General features: G+C 47.4%; 1 protein-coding gene across 1 annotated transcript; it reads left to right on the top strand.

The window, feature by feature from the left end:
- Positions 1-1,681: 1,681 nt before the first annotated feature.
- Positions 1,682-16,360, top strand: LOC138785144 (phosphatidylethanolamine-binding protein 1-like). The gene is made up of 4 exons (XM_069960736.1): positions 1,682-1,877; positions 11,443-11,549; positions 13,164-13,264; positions 15,985-16,360. Exons 1-4 carry the CDS (start codon positions 1,743-1,745, stop codon positions 16,200-16,202), a joined length of 561 nt encoding a protein of 186 aa, XP_069816837.1. The 5' UTR covers positions 1,682-1,742; the 3' UTR covers positions 16,203-16,360.
- Positions 16,361-19,815: the final 3,455 nt, after the last annotated feature.

Here is a 19,815-nt window from a genome sequence, read left to right as displayed (position 1 = left end):
GTAGGTACTACTTCACTGCCACAGTTACTTGAAGTACAGATTTTTGCAAGGGGTGTAACATACTAGTAACATCCATGGTGAGACACCACACCTGCAGTGATTGGCTGTCTGTATTTGCAGAACATCTGTAGAGGAACATGTGAACGTGACCATTGGCGTAGCTACGTAGGGGTGGGGAGCAGGGGCAGCGGTGGGGGAGCAGGGGCAGTGGTGGGGGAGCAGGGGCAGCGGTGGGGGAGCAGGGGCAGCGGTGGGGGGGGCAGGGGCAGTGGTGGGGAGCAGGGGCAGCGGCGGGGGAGCAGGGGATGCGGCGGGGGAGCAGGGGATGCGGCGGGGGAGCAGGGGCAGTGGTGGGGGAGCAGGGGATGCGGTGGGGGAGCAGGGGCAGTGGTGGGGGAGCAGGGGCAGCGGTGGGGGAGCAGGGGCAGCGGTGGGGGAGCAGGGGCAGCGGAGGGGGAGCAGGGGCAGCGGTGGGGGAGCAGGGGCAGCGGTGGGGGAGCAGGGGCAGTGGTGGGGGAGCAGGGGATGCGGTGGGGGAGCAGGGGCAGTGGTGGGGGAGCAGTGGTGGGGGAGCAGGGGCAGTGATGGCGGAGCAGGGGCAGCGGCGGGGGAGCAGGGGCAGTGGCGGGGGAGCAGGGGATGCGGTGGGGGAGCAGGGGCAGTGGTGGGGGAGCAGGGGCAGTGGTGGGGGAGCGGGGGCAGCAGTGGGGGAGCAGGGGCAGCGGTGGGGGAGCAGTGGTGGGGGAGCAGGGGCAGTGATGGCGGAGCAGGGGCAGCGGCGGGGGAGCAGGGGCAGCGGTGGGGGAGCAGGGGATGCGGTGGGGGAGCAGAGGCAGCGGTGGGGGAGCAGGGGCAGTGGTGGGGGAGCAGGGGCAGCGGAGCAGGGGCAGCGGCGGGGGAGCAGGGGCAGTGGAGGGGGAGCAGGGGCAGCGGCGGGGGAGCAGGGGCAGTGGCGGGGGAGCAGGGGATGCGGTGGGGGAGCAGGGGCAGTGGTTGGGGAGCAGGGGCAGTGATGGCGGAGCAGGGGCAGCGGTAAGGGGGGGCAGTGGTGGGGGAGCGGGGGCAGTGGCGGGGGAGCAGGGGCAGCGGCGGGGGAGCAGGGGATGCGGTGGGGGAGCAGGGGCAGTGGTGGGGGAGCAGGGGCAGTGGTGGGGGAGCAGGGGCAGTGGTGGGGGAGCAGGGGATGCGGTGGGGGAGCAGGGGCAGCGGGGGGGGAGCAGGGGCAGCGGCGGGGGAGCAGGGGCAGCGGCGGGGGAGCAGGGGATGCGGTGGGGGAGCAGGGGCAGCGGGGCAGGTGAGTATTGGTTTTTATTACTCTTTTTGTAGCACCTGTGGACAGTCTCTTGCTGGTTTCATATCTCATTCATCCCCATAGACATTGCAGCGCAGTATCACCCGACCTGACTTGTCCTGGTGCCAGGTTACCCTCCCGCTGCCATGCACTGGCTTCCTCTGTTCCTGCTTGTACATGAGGCAGCGGGTGAGCCCAGCCTGCGGGCACAACAGCCCAGTACCAGCTGCCAAACCCGGCAAGACAGGACCAGGGCCCCGCTCCCCGCCCGTCCTCAGCGACACAGAGCGGGGCGAGCGGCGACCAATCACCATCCAGCCTGGATCCTCCTCGCGTCAGCCATTGGCTAGAAGCGTCAGGGGGCGGGGCCATCGGTGACTTCTTATACGGTACCCCCTAGCAGTGCGGGCGCTGCGGCTCCGGGGAGTGTGAATAGTGCCCAGTGGTCACCATGGTGTTTGATGTTAAGGAGTGGGACGGCCCCTTGAAGCTGAGTGATGTGGATGACCGACCCAAGGTCCCTCTGGTGGTGAGACATGGAGCCCTATGCATAGACAAGCTGGGGCAAATCGTCACACCCCGCCAGGTAGGAAGCTGCCACTACTACCCCTGCACTGTGGGCACTGCCATAGCTGGGTTATAATGGGTTAATATGTTGCAGCAGTTTCTGTAGTTTGGGACCATTATAATAGTGTGATGCAGCTATTGCAGTACTACAACCCCCATCAGACTGCTGTCAGGACATGCTGGGAGTTACCCTGTAGTCTGCTACCATTAGTACTCATGCGTTATCATCCGTCCTGTCCGGGCAGCATTGGGTTAACCCGTCAGTCCTCCCGCTGACATACACTACGGAAATGATGGAGTTAAAAATGCCAGAACTTCTGATACATGGGATGGGTAGACCTCACAATGGCCGCCTTAACCCTTTCCTTGCTTGAGCGCATAGTCTCTGAGTGGAAGCGGGACAGGATTTACCATCAGCAATACTCACCCTGCTTGCTGGTGCTCTCCATCTGTTTTTAGTGTAGAGCAGTGATGGGGAACCTGCTGCCCTCCGGCTGTTGCAAAATTACAATTCCCATCATGCCCGGACAGCCTTTGGCTGCAGGTTCCCCCTCTCTGGTGTAGACAGTAAAAACCGCTCAGCTTTCCTCCTCACTAAGAGGATCCTGTCCTGTGTGCTGTACATTATGGGGCGATAATAGTTACCCGGGTCACCGCAGTAACATCACATAGATAGATATAGATATAGATATATATATATACCTCCCGAGTGTGCCTCTTTTGGACCTAGGAATTAGATTTGCATTAATAAACCTCAAAATTAAAGTTTAACCCTTAAGGGACACAGCCAGTTGCATTTTTCCACCTAGAGACCTAGATGAGCCCTTATTTTTTTGCAACGCTAATTGTACTTTGCAATGTCAAACGTAATTTTTGTTCAAATATGAAGTGAAACTGAAAAAAAAACAAAAACGCAATTTTATTATTTGGGTTTTTTATATTTTTTTACGTTGTTCACCTTAGGGTAAAAGTGACTTGTCAGTACGATTACAATGATATGTATAGCTTTTATTTTATTTGATGGCTTTAAAAAATGTAAACCTTTTTTTAAAAAAAAAAAATATATATATATGTTCCTTAAAATCGGTCTATTACCATGCTTATAACGTGTCATTTTTTTGCACCATGATGTGTACTTTTTATCGGTACCTTGTTTGTGTATATGCGACTTTTTGATCACTTTAAAAAATTTTTTTTAGATTTGATGCGAACAAAAATGAGCAATTTTGCACTTAGGAATTTTTTTGCGCTGACGCCGTTTACCGTGCGAGATCAGGAATGTGATAAATTAATAGTTCAGGCGATTACGCACAAGGCGATACTAAATATGTTTATTTATTTATTTATTTTTTATTTATAAAATGGGAAAAGGGGGGTGATTCAAACTTATTAGGGGAGGGGATTATTTATTAACCCCTTAAGGACAGAGCCTGAAATGGCCTTAATGACAGAGACAAATTTTATGAATATGACCAGTGTCACTTTAGTCATTAATACCTTCGGGATGCTTTTACCTATCCGGCTGATTCTGAGATTGTTTTCTCGTGACACATTGTACTTTACATTTCTGGTAAATTGGAGTCGATACTCATAACAAATCTTTATGAAAAAAACCCAAATAATGTGAAAAAATGTGAAAAAATGCATTTTTCCAACTTTGAAACTTTTTTGCGTATACAGAAAGTGGTTATACCACATAAATTATATATTAAATAGCATTAGCAACATGTCTACTTTATGTTGGCGGCATTTATTAAACTATCTTTCATTTTTTTTAGACGATAGGAAGCTTAAAACATTAGCAGCAAATTTCCAAATTTTCAGTAAAATTTCAAAATCAGATATTTTTAGGGACCTGTTCAGGTTTAAAGTGTATTTGAGGGGCCTGTATGTTAGAAAGCCCCACAAAGCACCCCATTTCAGAAACTGCACCCCCCAAACTCTGCAAAAGCACATCCAGAAAGTGTTTTAACCCTTTAGGGGAGTCACAGAAATAAAAGCTAAGTGTGTAAGGAATTTGAAAATTTTAATTTTCTGTGCAGAGATTTTATTGTAATCCAATATTTTTCATAATTATAAACCTATTACCAGAGAAATGCACCCCAATAATTATTGCCCCGTTTCTGCAGTTTATAGAAATACCCCATATGTGACCCTATTGCGCTATTTGACGCAACCACAAGCCTCAGATATAAGGGAGCGCCTAGTGAATTTCAATGCCTCCGTTATATTTGGTCATTTCTGACTGTACCACTTCAGGTTGGCAGAGGCTCTGGGGTGCCAAAACCTAAAAAACACCCCTAAAGGGACACCATTTAGAAAACTACACCCCTCAAGGAATGTAACAAGGGGTGCGGTGAGCATCTGGACCCCACAGGTGCTTCACAGATTTTCCGAACAATATGGCGTGAAAAAAGAAAAAATTATTTTTTACACTAAAACGTTGTTCTAGCCTTCAATTTTTCATTTTCTTAAAGGGATAAGAGGCAAAAAAAGACAAAAAATGTGTAGCGCAGTTTCTCCCGAGTACAGAAATACCCCACATGTGGCAATAAAGTGCCAAGGGGGCGCAGGACGAGCCTCCAAAGGGAAGGAGCGCCAATTGGCTTTTGGAAGCTGGATTTCACTGAAAAGGATTTCAAGGGCCATGTCGCATTTACAGAGCCCTCGTGCTGCCAAGACACTGGAAACCCCCCACAAGTGATTCCATTCTGGAAACTACACCCCTCAAGGAATCTAACAAGGGGTGCAGTAAGCATATGGACCCCACTGGTGACGGGCACAAATGTGGAACAATGTGACGTGAAAGGGAAAAATTTCATTTTTTCACTTTCATGGCACAAATGTGTCCGTCATCAAGGGGTCCATATCCTCACTGCACCCCTTGTTAGATTCCCTGAGGGGTGCAGTTTCCAGAATGGGGTCACTTGTGGGGGGTTTCCAGTGTTTTGGCAGCACGAGGGCTCTGTAAATGCGACATGGCGTTCATCATCCATTCTAGCCAAATCCAACCTCCAAAATCCAAATGGCGCTCCTTCCCTTCGGAGGCTTGCCCTGCACCCACATGGCGCTTTATGTCCACATGTGGGGTATTTACGGACTCGGGGGAAATTGCTCTACACATATTGTGTGTTTTTTTCTCTTTTAACCCCTTGTGAAAATGATAAATTCAAGGCTAAACCAACATTATAGTGTAAAAAATGTAATATTTCATTTTCACGCCACATTGTTCCACATTTGTGCCCGTCACCTGTGGGGTCCATATGCTCACTACACCCCTTGTTACATTCCTTGAGGGGTGCAGTTTCCATAATGGGGTCACTTGTGGGGGGTTTCAACTGTCTTGGCAACACAGGGGCCTTTTGAATGCAACATGGCCCCTCGAAATCCATTCCATCCAAATCCAGCCTTCAAAAACCAAATGGCGCTCCTTCCCTTCGGAGGCTTACCCTGCACCCGCATGGCGCTTTATGTCCACATGTGGGGTATTTACGGACTCGGGGGAAATTGCGCTACACATTTTGTTTTTTTTCTCCTCTTTTAACCCCTTGTGAAAATGATAAATTCAAGGCTAGACCAACATTATAGTGTAAAAAATGTAATATTTCATTTTCACGCCACATTGTTCCACATTTGTGTCCGTCACCAGTGGGGTCCATATGCTCACTACACCCCTTGTTACATTCCTTGAGGGGTGCAGTTTCCATAATGGGGTCACTTGTGGGGGGTTTCAACTGTCTTGGCAACACAGGGGCCTTTTGAATGCAACATGGCCCCTCGAAATCCATTCCATCCAAATCCAGCCTTCAAAAACCAAATGGCGCTCCGTCCCTTCGGAGGCTTACCCTGCACCCGCATGGCGCTTTATGTCCACATGTGGGGTATTTCCGTACTCAGGGGAAATTGCTCTACACATTAAATGTTTTTTTTTATCTTTTAACCCCTTGTGAAAATGAAAAAACATGACAAGATTAATAATTTAGAGTAAAAATTTTACAAAAATTACACTAAATGTTGGTCTAGCCTTGATTTTTTTCCATTTCCACAAGGGGTTAAAAAAGAAAATGAACACAAAACGTGTAGGGTAGTGTCCCCTGAGTACGAAAATACCCCACATGTGGGCATAATGTGCCATATGGGCACAGGGCAAGTCACCAAAGGGACAGAGCGCCATTTAGAGGCTGGAATGGAGGATGGAGGCCATGTCGCAATTACAAAGCTCCTGTGCTGCCAGGTCAGTAGAAACCCCCGACAAGTGACCCCATTCTGGAAACTACACCCCATAAGGAATCTAACAAGGGGTGCAGTGAGCATATGGACCCCACTGGTGACTGGCACATAAGTGGAACATGTGCCGAGAAAATAAAAAATACAATTTTTTTCATTTTCACGTCCCAAATGTGGCCGTCACCAGGGGGCCATATCCCCGCTGACCCCCTTGTTAGATTCCATATGGGGTGTAGTTTCCAGAATGGGGTCACTTGTGGGGGGTTTCTACTGTCCTGGCTGCACAGAGGCTTTGTAATTGCATCATGGCATCCTCTAATGGGAATGGCGGCCATACCTATTTAGCTGGGGAAAAGGGACAATTATTAATTTATTTGGGGGTATTAGGCCAATTATTAGTTTATAAGGTTGGAAATGACAGGTGTCCATCAAATTCAACCTGTGTTGATCCAGAGGAAGGCAAAAAACCCTCGTAAGGCAGACGACAGTAGCCTCATCACAGGGGAAAAATTCCTTCCCGAATCCATAATGGCGATCAGAATAATCCCTGAATCAACGTGACCCCTGAAATAGGAATAAGGGACAGAATTTAGATAATGTAGAACCCCAGTGATGTGTGGTGCGCCTTGGAGCGATCCAGTATGCAGAGGTCTGGGCGATCAGGACAGGTGTCACACTGGAAAATGGTGTCCTTCCTGATCCCCCTGTTACCCCACACTCTGCACTTCTTCTGGGGTCTCCTGTTCTCCAGTGTGGGGGACGTCACCTGGAGAATGTTGTCCTGGTGCGATACGGGGTCCTTCATATCCAGAAGTGCTGGGTCCGCTCCATGGCTGCTAAATATTAGGGCGCTATTACTACTTCTGATATTTACGGATCGTGCCGCAAGCTACAGGGCCGCGAGGGACCGGAAGAGGGGGTGCTGGTATAAAAGTTATCCCTGTACAGGTGGTGACCTTTATCCAGCAGTGGGAAGATCAGTTCCCGGACGATCTCCCCATTAACTCCGAGGATGGGGGGGGAGGGGGCATCTGGGGGCATCTGGGGGCTGGATTCGGGTGTCCCTTCCTTCATACACTCTAAGGGTACATGCACACTGCGGAATCGCGACAGATAACCCTTCGTGCATTTCACAGTTGGCACCCGCCGGCGGACTGATGCGGGCGCACGTCTCCACACGTGTCATAGACTCCATTCTATGCACGGGCGGATTCCGCTCTCCGTCCAACGTGTTCATTCTTTGGATGGACGACGGATTCCGCCCGTGCATAGAATGGAGTCTATGACACGGATAGAGACATGCGCCCGCATCAGTCCGCCGGCGGGTGCCAGCTGCGGAATGCACAAAGGGTTATCCTTCGCCATTCCGCAGTTTGCACGTACCCGAAATCTGTAAGTGTACCCTGAGGTACTCTCACAGAGTTTGTAGAATTTCACACCATACCGCCATCTCTTATTGGGACGGTACTGGCGGAAAAGACGTGTCTGGGGGGCAGCGTACGCTACGCTACCCCCCAGACACGTCACTGGATGATGAGGATGATGAGGATGAATGGAGGAAAGAAGGATCCCCCCCATTCATCCTCACTGGCTGTTTCGGTGTCGGAGGCAATAATAACGTATCCCTCTGACACCGAAAACACCCTGGGGGCCATCTTTATACGGGGATTGGTATATGGGGTATGTAGTGGTGTAGTGTCAAACTTTATTCAATGTAGTGTGGTGTAATGTAGTGTTTTTTACGTGTTTTTTTTACAGTAAGTATAAAAAAAAACTTACGCCAACAAAGGAGTTGCTGATAAATGCCGCTATTGTGTCCGGCACTTATAAGCAGACCGTGGCAGTAGAATATAGAAAAAAAACACCCTACGCCAAAAAGGAGGAGTTGCTGATTAGCAGCGCACTTTCGTGCGATGCTGATCAACACTCAGCGGCGATAGGGTGCGGAAAATAGAAAAAAAAAAATTTGGGAAAAAAAAATAATTTTTTTTTATATTCTGAATATCCCTGTAGCTGCTGATAAGTGTATTACACATATCAGCCGCTAGGGGGCAGCAGAGCGCAAAATCCGGAAAATGACGAGGCTGGAGCCGAAAATAGCCGAAAGAAGACGACGAGGACCGCCGGAAAGACCCGAAGACCGAACGGAATGACGGAGGACGCCGCGAACCCGGAAGACGCCGATCAGGAGCCCGGGACAGGTGAGTAATGTACAAATACCTGCTCTGGACCCCTCGGCTCTCTAGCTGAGGGGTCCAGGGCAGGTATTTACTATTTTGCTGGACTCTGATCGCCGTGCCACCGGCCCGATCGCCGTGAACGGCCGGCCGGCCGTTCACGGCGATCGGGCCGGTGGCACGGCGATCAACATTACTTTTTACAGTAATGGCGGTCGGTGCCGTCCTCGGACAGCACCGACCGCCATTTTTTTCCGGGTCATCGGGTCACCGATGACCCGGAAAGGTTCCGATCGCCGCTATTGGCTGATCTGAATTGATCAGCCTATAGCGGCGATCGTAAGCACGGGGGGTGTTAACCACCCCCCGTGCCGTGAAGCTAAGATGGCCTGCTATACATTATAGCAGGCCATCTTCCCCGACCGCTGTGTGTGAACACGCAGCGATCGGGGAAACATCGGGCGTACCCATACGCCCGTTTGCGTTAAAGCCCAGGCAACGGGGGCGTATGGGTACGCCCGATGTCGTTAAGGGGTTAATAAAGAAAAACATTTATTTATTTTTTTACACACATACTAGAAGTCCCCCTGGGGTTAGGGTTATTCCCCCTGGGGTTAGGGTTATTCCCCCCAGGGGTTAGGGTTATTCCCCCCCCAGGGGTTAGGGTTATTCCCCCCCCCCCTGGGGTTGGGGTTATTCCCCCCCCCCCCTGGGGTTGGGGTTATTCCCCCCTGTGGGACTTCTAGTATCACTACACTGATCTCTCATTGAGCATAGATATACTGCTTAGATCCGTGAGATCAGTGTTGTATTGCTCTTGGCTGCTGCAGCCGAGAGCAATAGAATGCCGAATCGGGATCAGCGCCATTACGGCGCAGACCCCAGCCCAGTGAAGATGCGGGGATCGCTCCCCAGCGATCACGACGCGGGGGGCGATCCCCCCATTAAACCACCAATGATGGGGGACAGCAAGCATTTAGATGCAGCTGTCACCTTTGACAGCTGCATCTAAATACTTAATCCGTAAATCCGTTTTGGAGACATGATCTGTGCCGCAAAGCAATGATTGATGACCTGTGCGCCCCTGCAGATGCGGACAGTTAGGGAGAGACATCACCGGGCTAAGCAGGGGAGGTGAGTACATTCTAGTTTATTATTTTAAAGCTTTACTATGCAGCTTGTATTATTATTTATTATTATAGCGCCCCCTTGATTCCAGAGCTGTATACACAAGGTATAAACCCAGACCTAAGATTAAGAACAGACGTCATGAATCAAGTCTCCCTACAGACTTCAAGCTATTTCTTGTTCGGATCCGTTATATACATTACACGGACTGCAAAAACACAGTGTAAACCCAGCTTTAGGCGATGTTCCCACACAGTATTTTTCAACCAAAACCAGGAGTGGATTAAAAGCACAGAAAGGCTATGCTCACACACTGCTGAAATTGAGTGGATGGCCGTCATTCAAATAATTACAGTTTTTCTAAAATAAGTGGCCGTTGTTTTGAAATAACGTCTATTATTTGCCATTAAATGACGGCCATCCACTCAATTTCAGCAGTGTGTGAGCATAGCCTTTCTGTGCTTTCAATCCACTCCTGGTTTTGGTTGAAAAATACTGAGAGAAGTACTGTGTGGGAACATGGCCTTAGTTTGATCTCCTTTGTGGTGATTCGGCTGTAAAAAACAAAGGACTAAGGGGGAGATTTATCAAAGGGTGTAAAATTTAGATTGGTGCAAACTGCCCACAGCAACCAATCACAGCTCAGCTTTCCTTTCACCAGAGCTGGAAGCTGAGCTGTAATTGGTTGCTGTTAGAGCTGAGCTGTAATTGGTTGCTGTTAGAGCTGAGCTGTGATTGGTTGCTGTTAGAGCTGAGATGTAATTGGTTGCTGTTAGAGCTGAGCTGTGATTGGCTGCTTTGGGCAGTTTGCACCAGTCTAAATTTTACACCCTTTGATAAATCTCCCCCTAAGTTCCCATCTTGTTGTCTTCCCCACATCAGACTATGCACAGGCCGCCTGTCAGACAGGGATGGTGGAGCATAGCCTGACGTGCTGCCGATGGGTGCCTGGAATATGCAGAATGTACTCATACAGTGATTGGGTTCCCTCCTTTTTTGCCCGGGACTCGAAGGCGTAATCTACTACCCGCACATAATACGTCCCGGAAATGGACAGGAAACAGTCAGTATTACAATATCCTTCAAATGTTTTTCTTCCATCTTTTTTTTCTCAATATTGAAAAAAAAAACAGCTGTTTCTTGAGACTTCAGACTAATGCTTTATGTAGATTTCTTTCTTTACTGATTGGAGACAAGTACTGAAACAGATTCATTATATAACGTGAATATACTAATTGGAGCAGTGAAATATTTTATTTTCAATACCTGATCGCCACTGGCGCAGAGATCCCAGGGGTGCGGTCAATCTTTCAGCTGGAGAGCAGGGGGAGTGGTGCAGCACAAAGTCCATTCTCCTGCATATCAGGAGAACCGCTGAACAGAATGATGTAAGTGATGTCATACAGTGATGTAATACACCGATCTGTTCAGTATTTCTGTCACTAGTTTTTTTCTGCTAAAAGAAATAGATGGACAAAAAATGTAGTTTTGAAATGCAGAAATGCAAAAAAGATACCCCCCCCCTTACAGTTTTAGGCTATGTACTGATAAGCTCAGACAACGGCCACAAATAATGTTCATTATCATTAATTCCGGTTTGGATGCAGATTCTGAAACTCAGTTCCATTGAAGTGAATGGAGCTTAATTGCAAACCGCACCTGACCTGGAGACAAGAGCGGTGCTGTCTCTGGGTGGGTTCACACCGAGGAATTCTCGCGGATAAATTCAGCGGAATTCCGTCGCCTGTACGTGCGCACGGCCGCAAGGTCTAGGGAGGCGGCGGAAAGGCACGCGGCTGTGTGCGCATACAGGCGACGGAATTCCGCGTAATTTATCAGCGAAAATTCCTCAGTGTGAACCCACCCTCTGGGAGAAAATGGCCGTGTTTTTCTAATGCCGGATAACCCCTTTAATATTGTAGTGTTGCATAAAACTGTGAGAAAGAAGCCGCCTTATAATATTTCTTACAGCCACAGGGATTTCCCAGGACACACGTTGTGTCCGTTCACTAACAGGATTGTTCTAATTTACTTCTCATTTTTATTTGATAGATTACAAAGAGACCGACCCTAGAATGGGAAGGCATGGACCCCAAGAAGCTGTATACTATAATACTGACCGATCCTGATGTACCGAGCAAGCACGATCGCTCTATGGCGTGAGAACAACAAAATATATCCTATACATAGACGTACAGAAGAAGTCATTTAAAGGGGTACTCCTGTGAAAATCTCTTTCTTTCAAATCAACTGGTTTCAGAACATTTTATAGATTTGTAATTTAATTCTATTTAAAAATCTCCAGTCTTCCATCTGCTGCATGTCCCACAGTAAGTGGTGTATTCTCTAAAGTCTGACACAGCGCTCTCTGCTGCCACCTCTGTCCATGTCAGGAATTGTCCAGAGCAGGAGAGGTTTTCTATGGGGATTTGCTGCTGCTCTGGACAGCTCCTGACATGGACAGAGGTGGCAGCAGAGAGCACTGTGTCAGACTGGAGAGAATACCACTTCCTGTAGGACATACAGCAGCTGATAAGTACTGGAAAACTTGAGATATTTAAATAGAAGAAAATTACAAATCTATATAAGTTTCTGATACTAGTTGATTTGAAAGAAAAAGACTTTTGCTGGAGTGCCCCCTTAAAGGGGTTATGCCATGTGCACGTTAATCTTTTGGTCCAAAAAGTTAGTATTTTTCATGTAAAATTCCATTCAGTTCAATGGGAAAGTGTCCCCTGGTGGCTACATAGATGTATTTTATGGCTGTGAAATTATTGGCTCATTTCTTCAGCCATATATATGCATATCATTTAGGATGTGAAGAGTCCACGCTGCGTCACAAATAAAAAGTAACCATTTCTAAAACTTTTGTTAAAGCCCCCAAAACCTGCTGACAATATGGCTAAAAAAAAGGTCACATTTTTTTAAAGGGCTAAGACACAAAATTTAGAGATTTTTAACTTTTTTTTTTTTTTTGCTTCTGTGCATAAAAGAACTAATACTAAAGGGGTACTCCTGCCCGGGGGTATTTTTTAGCTATGGCCGGGGAGGGGGTGCTGATACAAGGCTCCCTGCTTCAAGCGCTGGGTCCCGGATCGCGCCGCCCTATACACCCGTGCTGCTTCCTGGTGTGAGCTGCGGCATGAGACGTGACGTCTCAAGGCAGCTCAGCCATTCAGTGACCGTAGCGGAGTCCCGCCTCAGCCGCTGAATGGCTGAGCTGCCTTGAGACGTCACGTCTCATGCCACAGCTCACACCAGGAAGCGGGACGGGTGTACGGAGCGGCGCGATCCGGGACCCGGCGCTGGAACCGAGGAGGTAAGTCACCGGAGCCTTGTATCAGCACCCGGGCAGGAGTACCCCTTAAGGTTAACAAATACAAAGAAAATGAGGAGGCTTGTTGTTGCCTGGTTTGTTAATAGGTGGATAGGGGATAACTATGTTCACACTATGTACAAACAACGGACGGTGTTTCCCATGTTGCTGTGGCCGAAGTTACCATATCAGCTGCAGGAACATCATTTTATTTCTGTTTGGACACATTTGGGTGTACCTGCAAGCCAATTAACCATTAAAGTCTATGCAATGTACGGCCGCCAGTACAGAGTGTGAGCAACGGCCGTTCTTGTAATAAAAAAAATTACTGTGTGAACATAGCCTAAATCATTGCATAACCCCTTGAATTATTTTGCTTTGCTTTTATCATGTTTTAGTGTCTCTGTGTTACTTTGCACGTCTTTGCATTGTCTTTTCATCTATTGTTTCCCTCCAGACAATGGCATCACTACCTGGTGGTAAATGTGAAGGGGAACGACCTGGACAGCGGCCATACTCTGACCCAATATGTTGGTTCAGGAGCAGGAAAAGATACAGGTACAGTATATAACATGGAGCTTGTACAAAGCAACTACGGGAACCGAGCTGGAAACCCACGCAGCAAAACCGGAAGTGGATTCCAATGGGACGGAAAATATAAAGGGAGGACGTGTACGTCTATTTCCTGTTGGATCCACTTCTGGTTTTGGCACAAAAACTGCAATGACCGTTTACCCCCAAAAAGCTGTGTGTGTTTGCAGCCCAGTTCCTGCTTCACATGGCATTAAAATCCTGGAAAAACTGCAATAAAAACTCCAGCAGCCAGATGTACCTGAGGTCAATGGGAGTTTATGATCGGCCTTACACCCATGGGGGAGATTTATCAGACATGGTGTAAAGTGAGACTGGCTCAGTCGCCCCCGGCAACCAATTAGATTCCACCTTTCATTTTCCAATGAGTCTGTGAGGAATGAGAGGTGGAATCTGATTGGTTGCTGGGGGCGACTGAGCCAGTCTCACTTTACACCATGTTTGATAAATGGTGTTTTTTTCGGGGGTGGCTTTTTTACTCTCTTTTCTGGTGTTTTTCAGGTTCTGTGTCAGTTTCCAGTACGCAGCATGCTGAGGGGGGATGGGGGGCGTTTTTTCTCCCATAGGCCCAGTTCACACTGAGCAAAAACGTCAGAATTCTGCAGCGGAGCTCTCTGCCGCGGAATCTCGCCGTGCTCAGTGTCTTGCAGTGAGTGAATGGGAGGGCGCCATCTGCTCCCGCCACTCTCCATGCCGCCGTTTTTGCTCAGTGTGAAATTGGACGTAGACTGCAATTGGATTGTATTGGTTGTCTCAGAAATGCCATTGTTGTGCGTATGCTGTTTTATTTGTATTTTTTCTGTTGTTCTTGTCACCTTTTGTGATCCAGCAGCGAGGTCATGTGATGGCAGAGGGGGAAAAAAAGTTCAGCACAGAAAAACACCTACACCACAAAAAGATCATTGACACATAAAGTAAAAAATGCCAGAAAAAACGCAAATGCATAAAAAAAAACCCCTTAGGTTGCCCTCGCGCACACACTTTTTGTCTGGTGTTTTTCAGGCCAAAATTTAAAAAAAAAGTCAGAAAAACCACCAATACCGCACATGGCGTTTTTTTTCATGCGTTCGCTTTTTTTCTGGCGTCCGCTGAATTTATGATTTTTCGTATGGGAAAAGTGATAAAGAAACCTACGCCAGCTCGGAGCTTCGTGCCTCTACATAAATCTGCGTACTGTCTGCGCTGCGGGGACATTTTTTAGCCCGGCGCAAGAAAATGCCAGACGTAATAAATGCCCCATGTGTGTAAGGCCGATCATAAACTTCTATTGACCTCCAGCTAACATCTGTCCGCTGGCGTTTTTATTGCCTTTTTTCTGAGATTTTGACCCCTAGACGACCCTGGACGTACAGTTACATAACTGTACGTCTAGGGTGTTTCTCCTGCTATGAAGCTCGCTCCGGAGCGGAGCGCGCTTCATAGGAGGTGGGGGCCAGCTGCAGTGAGCAGCCGGCACCTCACCGTTAATGACAGGCTGCAGCGATCGCACTGCAGCGTGTCATTAACCCCTTAAACGACCGCGGCGTTTAAGTGTAAGTGACGGGGGAGTCCCCTGTCACTTACCAATCGGGACCCCCGCAGTGTGACTGCAGGGTCCCCGATCGTTGTATCGGACCGCCGGAGGTCTCTTAACAGTCCGTGCGGTCCAATCGGCGATCTGCTCACTGAGCCTGCACAGGGAGGCTCAATGAGCAGATTGCCTATCACACTGATCAATACTATGCCTATGGCATAGCGATGATCAGTATTATGAATAATCTAGGAATTGTATGTACAAGTCCCCCAAAGGGACTTCAAATGTGTAAAAAAAAAAAGTTAAAATCACTAATACACTGCTCCAAAGCCCCTCCCCCAATTAAATTGAAATCACCCCCTTTCCCATTATATAAATAAAACATAAAAATATATAAACATTTAATATACTGTAGCGTGCGTAATTGTCCAATCTATTAAAATATAACAAGCGTCATTGCGAACGGCGAACACAAAAAGAGGGAAAAAAGCTTGCGGATTACCGATTTTTTTGTTACATTATATATAAAAAAAAATTATACAAAGTGATCAAAACGTCCGATCTTCACAAATATGGTATTTTTTAAAACTAGAGATCATGGCGGAATAAATGACACCCCATACAGCCCCATAGGTGAAAAAATAAAACTGTTATAAGCGTCACAATAGGCCCATTTTATTAATAATTAATTGCCAAAAAAAAAGGATTTCATAAAAAAAAAAAGAAAATCTGTGTAACCTGCATATGGTTGTGTTCAGACTGACCTATAGAATAATGGTATCACGTCGCTATTACCATATAGTGTATTACGTAGACACAGGAACCCCCCAAACGTTACCATATTGCATTCTTTTTTACGATTTCACCTATTTATATCTTCATAAATAATATATTTGGAATTCCGTCATACATATTATAGTAAAATGAATGACGCCATTACACAGTACAACTATTCCTGTAACAAATAAGCCCTTACATGGCCGTGTAGATAGAAAACTAAAAGTGCTGGAGCTCTTAGAATGGGAGGAGGGAAAAACGAAAACACTAAGATCAAAATTTGTGCGGTCCACTGTGTCATTCGGGCCTGGTCCTCAGAGGGTTAAGGTGGTGTGAAGCCTCAGATCTCCAGTGTCCGATGCATCTAATATATACTCGCCATCGGTGTGTATTGCAGGCATGCATCGGTATACCTGGCTTGCATATGAGCAGGAGAAGCCGCTGAAATGTAATGAACCTCATGTGAGCGACAGAACTGCTGTAGGGCGAGAGAAGTTTGACGCCCGCAATTTCCGTAAGAAGTATGGACTCTGCTCCCCAGTCGCTGGTATTTGCTTTCAGGCTCAGTGGGATGAAACGGTTATTGAACTTTACAAGCAGATGGGTGTAGCCTAAAGCCAGGCGGTCCCTCAGGAAGACGGGGGGATTGTAAATACCCCATAACGGGCATCAATCTCCTTCTCTGAACCTCTGGAAACGGCTCTAACGATAACATGTAAACATAGTCGTTTATTCCGTATCAGTAAAGGTTTTATATTCACGCTGTGATCTTACGTTTGTTGTGGTGATTTTCCATCCTCATTGAATCGTGTCAGAGACGAGTGCGGATATCAGGTGGAATCCGAGGTCGCCTCACGGATACGCGCCAATGACTTCTATGGTGGAAGAAAATGGAATGAAGAAACTTTCTAGCATTGACCATTGTTGCTTTACATAGAATGTTATGAATGCGTTTCCCTTGTTTGCATCAGTCAGGGAACACCCAGTTGTCGTATTGCTACTATCAGGGCTCCTGACCTGTACTGTGGTGTGCTGCACGCGGAAACCATTGATTTCAAAGTCGCAGTAGTAGTCAGCTAGTGACTACAGTGTTTCCCCGAAAATCAGGCAGTGTCTTAGATAAATTTTTGCTCCCATAGATGCGAGATGTCTTTTCATGAAGAATCACGTCACATGACAGCAGGGACGGTATGGTGGCTTCTGGCCAGCAGGGGGAGCTCACCACAGCACACTCGTACAGCACAGCAGGGACAGAGTGTACAGTATGGTGGCTTCTGGCCACCAGGGGGAGCTCACCACAGCACACTCGTACAGCACAGCAGGGATAGCGTATGGTATTGCAGCTTCTGGTCACCAAGGGGAGCTCACCACAGCAGACTTGTACAGCACAGCAGGGATAGTGTATGGTATTGCAGCGTCTCGCCACCAGGGGGAGCTCATCACAGCACACTCGTACAGCACAGCAGGGACAGAGTGTACAGTATGGTGGCTTCTGGCCACCAGGGGGAGCTCACCACAGCATACTCGTACAGCACAGCAGGGATAGCGTACGGTATTGCAGCTTCTGGTCACCAAGGGGAGCTCACCACAGCACACTCGTACAGCACAGCAGGGACAGAGTGTACAGTATGGTGGCTTCTGGCCACCAGGGGGAGCTCACTACAGCACACTCGTACAGCACAGCAGGGAGAGAGCGTACAGTATGGTGGCTTCTGGCCACCAGGGGGAGCTCACCACAGCATACTCGTAAAGCACAGCAGGGGTAGCATATGGTATGGCGGCTTCTGGCCATCTGTACATAGTGTTTCAGCACACCACAATATTGAGTCCCGGTAAATTAACATATACCAGCAGGAAGAAGCCTGGACGTAGTCACCTGCTGGCAACATAAGATGGTTCACTGCAATACGCCACAGTATATGTCGGCATCCCTTTCCTCATGTTAACAGATAGCTCGTAAATGTAGTGTAAACCAAGTATTATAGGGGTCGTTATAAAAAAAAAAAATCTTTCAAATTAACTGGTGTCAGAAAGTGCCAAAGATTTGTAATTTACTTCTATTAAAAAAAAAAATCTCCAGTCTTCCAGTACTTATCAGCTGCTGTATGTCCTGCAGGAAGTGATGTATTCTCTCCAGTCTGACACAGTGCTCTCTGCTGCCACCTCTGTCCATGTCAGGAACTGTCCAGAGCAGCAGCAAATCCCTATAGAAAACCTCTCCTGGACAGTTCCTGACATGGACAAAGGTGGCAGCACAGAGCACTGTGTCAGACTGGAGAGAATACAGCACTTCCTGTAGGACATACAGTAGCTGATAAGTACTGGAAGACTGGAGATTTTTTTGTAGTAGAAGTAAATTACAAATCTCTGGCACCAGTTGATTTAAAAAGAATATTTTTTTTCCTTAACTACCTCTTTAACCTGTTTCAGAATGGCTCAGTGATCATCCCCTGCCACTAACAGACCGCAGCTCATTATTGGCTGGAATTATAGGGTATATGTAGTAGAACCGGTTGGATGAATATTTGTCCATGTAGTACAAGAGCTGCCAGTGTGTAAGCTGTCTCTATTATGGGGGACTCCCTCCATCCCTTAGTGCTACTGACTGCAGCCTAGGTACAATGGCTTCTCTGTAACATATAAGAAAGCACACAGCGCCCTCTACTGGCTATTAGATGGTAATGCAGCTGTGAAAAAAATGTAATGGTATAGCTCCAATGCACAAATCTCCTAGATGTGAGGTCAGTCTGAGCTCCTGCAATATGAAAAGGCAATACAGCCATAACATTAAAACCAGGTGAAGGCAATTCCATTGATGATTGTCTCACAACAGTTCTTGAGGTTGATTTGTTGGAAGAAGGAAAAGATGGTTAAGAACAAGAATCTAAAGCTTCACATTATGGGTTTTAGGTTCTCCGTGTGTAGCGGTAAGTACATAGCGGATGTGAAGGACAATGGCACAACTGGCATCAGGGTCACGGGCCCCCAAAGCTCATCAATAGATGTGGGGGGCCCCGGCCGGCTTGTCTGCTCCAACCCCACAGAAGAACCACTGCACCACAAATTGCTGTATATGTATATTCTGCTGCACTTCAAGGGGGTTTCCGACACCTTAATATATACAATACAATATATAATATAATGTATAACACCTGTTCAGTATAAGAATGTAAAAAATGCCACATTTCCAGCATAACTAACTGGTTATACGACAGGTACACTGAAGTTCCACACATAACATACAAAAAACGCCAGTCTTGTACTTCTGCTAAATAAACCATGTATTAACCTGTTGCAGCAGTCGGTACATATTGGCAGCAGTCGGTGTTTGCTCTAAAAACCATAAGCAGCACCTCTAGATGATGTCCATGCGCTGCGGAGCACGGCTATACACTCAGGATAAGCTGAAAAAGTCATAAGAAAATAAATCCCTGAATATTGAAGATCCTATCAGCATGGTGACCTCCTTACTGGAGGGAAATCCTTAGTGTTTAAAGGGGCACTCCCATTGGTTTCAAATCAACAGCTACTAGAAAGTTATACAGAGTTGTAAATGACTTCTATTTAAAAATCTCCAGTCTTCCAGTACTTATGAGCTGCTGTATGTCCTGCAGGAAGTGGTGTATTCTCTGCAGTCTGACACAGCGCTCTCTGCTGCCACCTCTGTCCATGTCAGGAACTGTCCAGAGCAGGAGAGGTTTTCTATGGGGATTTGCTGCTGCTCTGGACAGTTCCTGACATGGACAGAGGTGGCAGCAGAGAGCACTGTGTCAGACTGGAGACAATACACCACTTTCTGCAGGACATACAGCAGCTGATAAGTACTGGAAGGATTGAGGTTTTTAATAATTTACATACTGTATCTGTATAACCACCTGAGACCAGTTGCTGTTTAGGAACCTAGAACAGGATGAGTACAAGATATTTATCACTGATTACTTTTCAGGTCTATAAATTCTTGTAGTGGCTGTGAAGTAGAATGTGCAGTGAAATAGTCCACTCCCCCTTGTCCATTTCCTTCAGTGTCCTAAGGGCTGAGAATGTGTGGCGTCCTACCACCAGCTCTCATGATTATTCTTGGCCCCTCAGTGTGTATTTTGTATGTAAAATGGAACCTAAAGCTCCAGTTTGTTATAATTCTCTACATATCTAACAGAGGTGCCAGAAAGTGACGGCCATGTAGCTGTAGCGGCTGTAGAGGATGAAATCGCCAACAGGGTCTGGTGCG

This window comes from Dendropsophus ebraccatus, chromosome 3 (assembly GCF_027789765.1).
Source record: "Dendropsophus ebraccatus isolate aDenEbr1 chromosome 3, aDenEbr1.pat, whole genome shotgun sequence".
Taxonomy (NCBI): Eukaryota; Metazoa; Chordata; class Amphibia; order Anura; family Hylidae; genus Dendropsophus; species Dendropsophus ebraccatus.
The sequence above is the reverse complement of the archived record's forward strand: the minus strand, read 5'-3'. Positions and strand labels throughout refer to the sequence as shown.

Bases quoted from the DNA above. Each gene is read 5' to 3' on its own strand.
- LOC138785144 (XM_069960736.1), top strand. From the start codon at position 1,743: ATGGTGTTTGATGTTAAGGAGTGGGACGGCCCCTTGAAGCTGAGTGAT. The intron at 1,878-11,442 runs GTAGGAAGCTGC...TTTATTTGATAG, and splicing joins AAATCGTCACACCCCGCCAG to ATTACAAAGAGACCGACCCT. The intron at 13,265-15,984 runs GTACAGTATATA...TGTGTATTGCAG, and splicing joins AGGAGCAGGAAAAGATACAG to GCATGCATCGGTATACCTGG.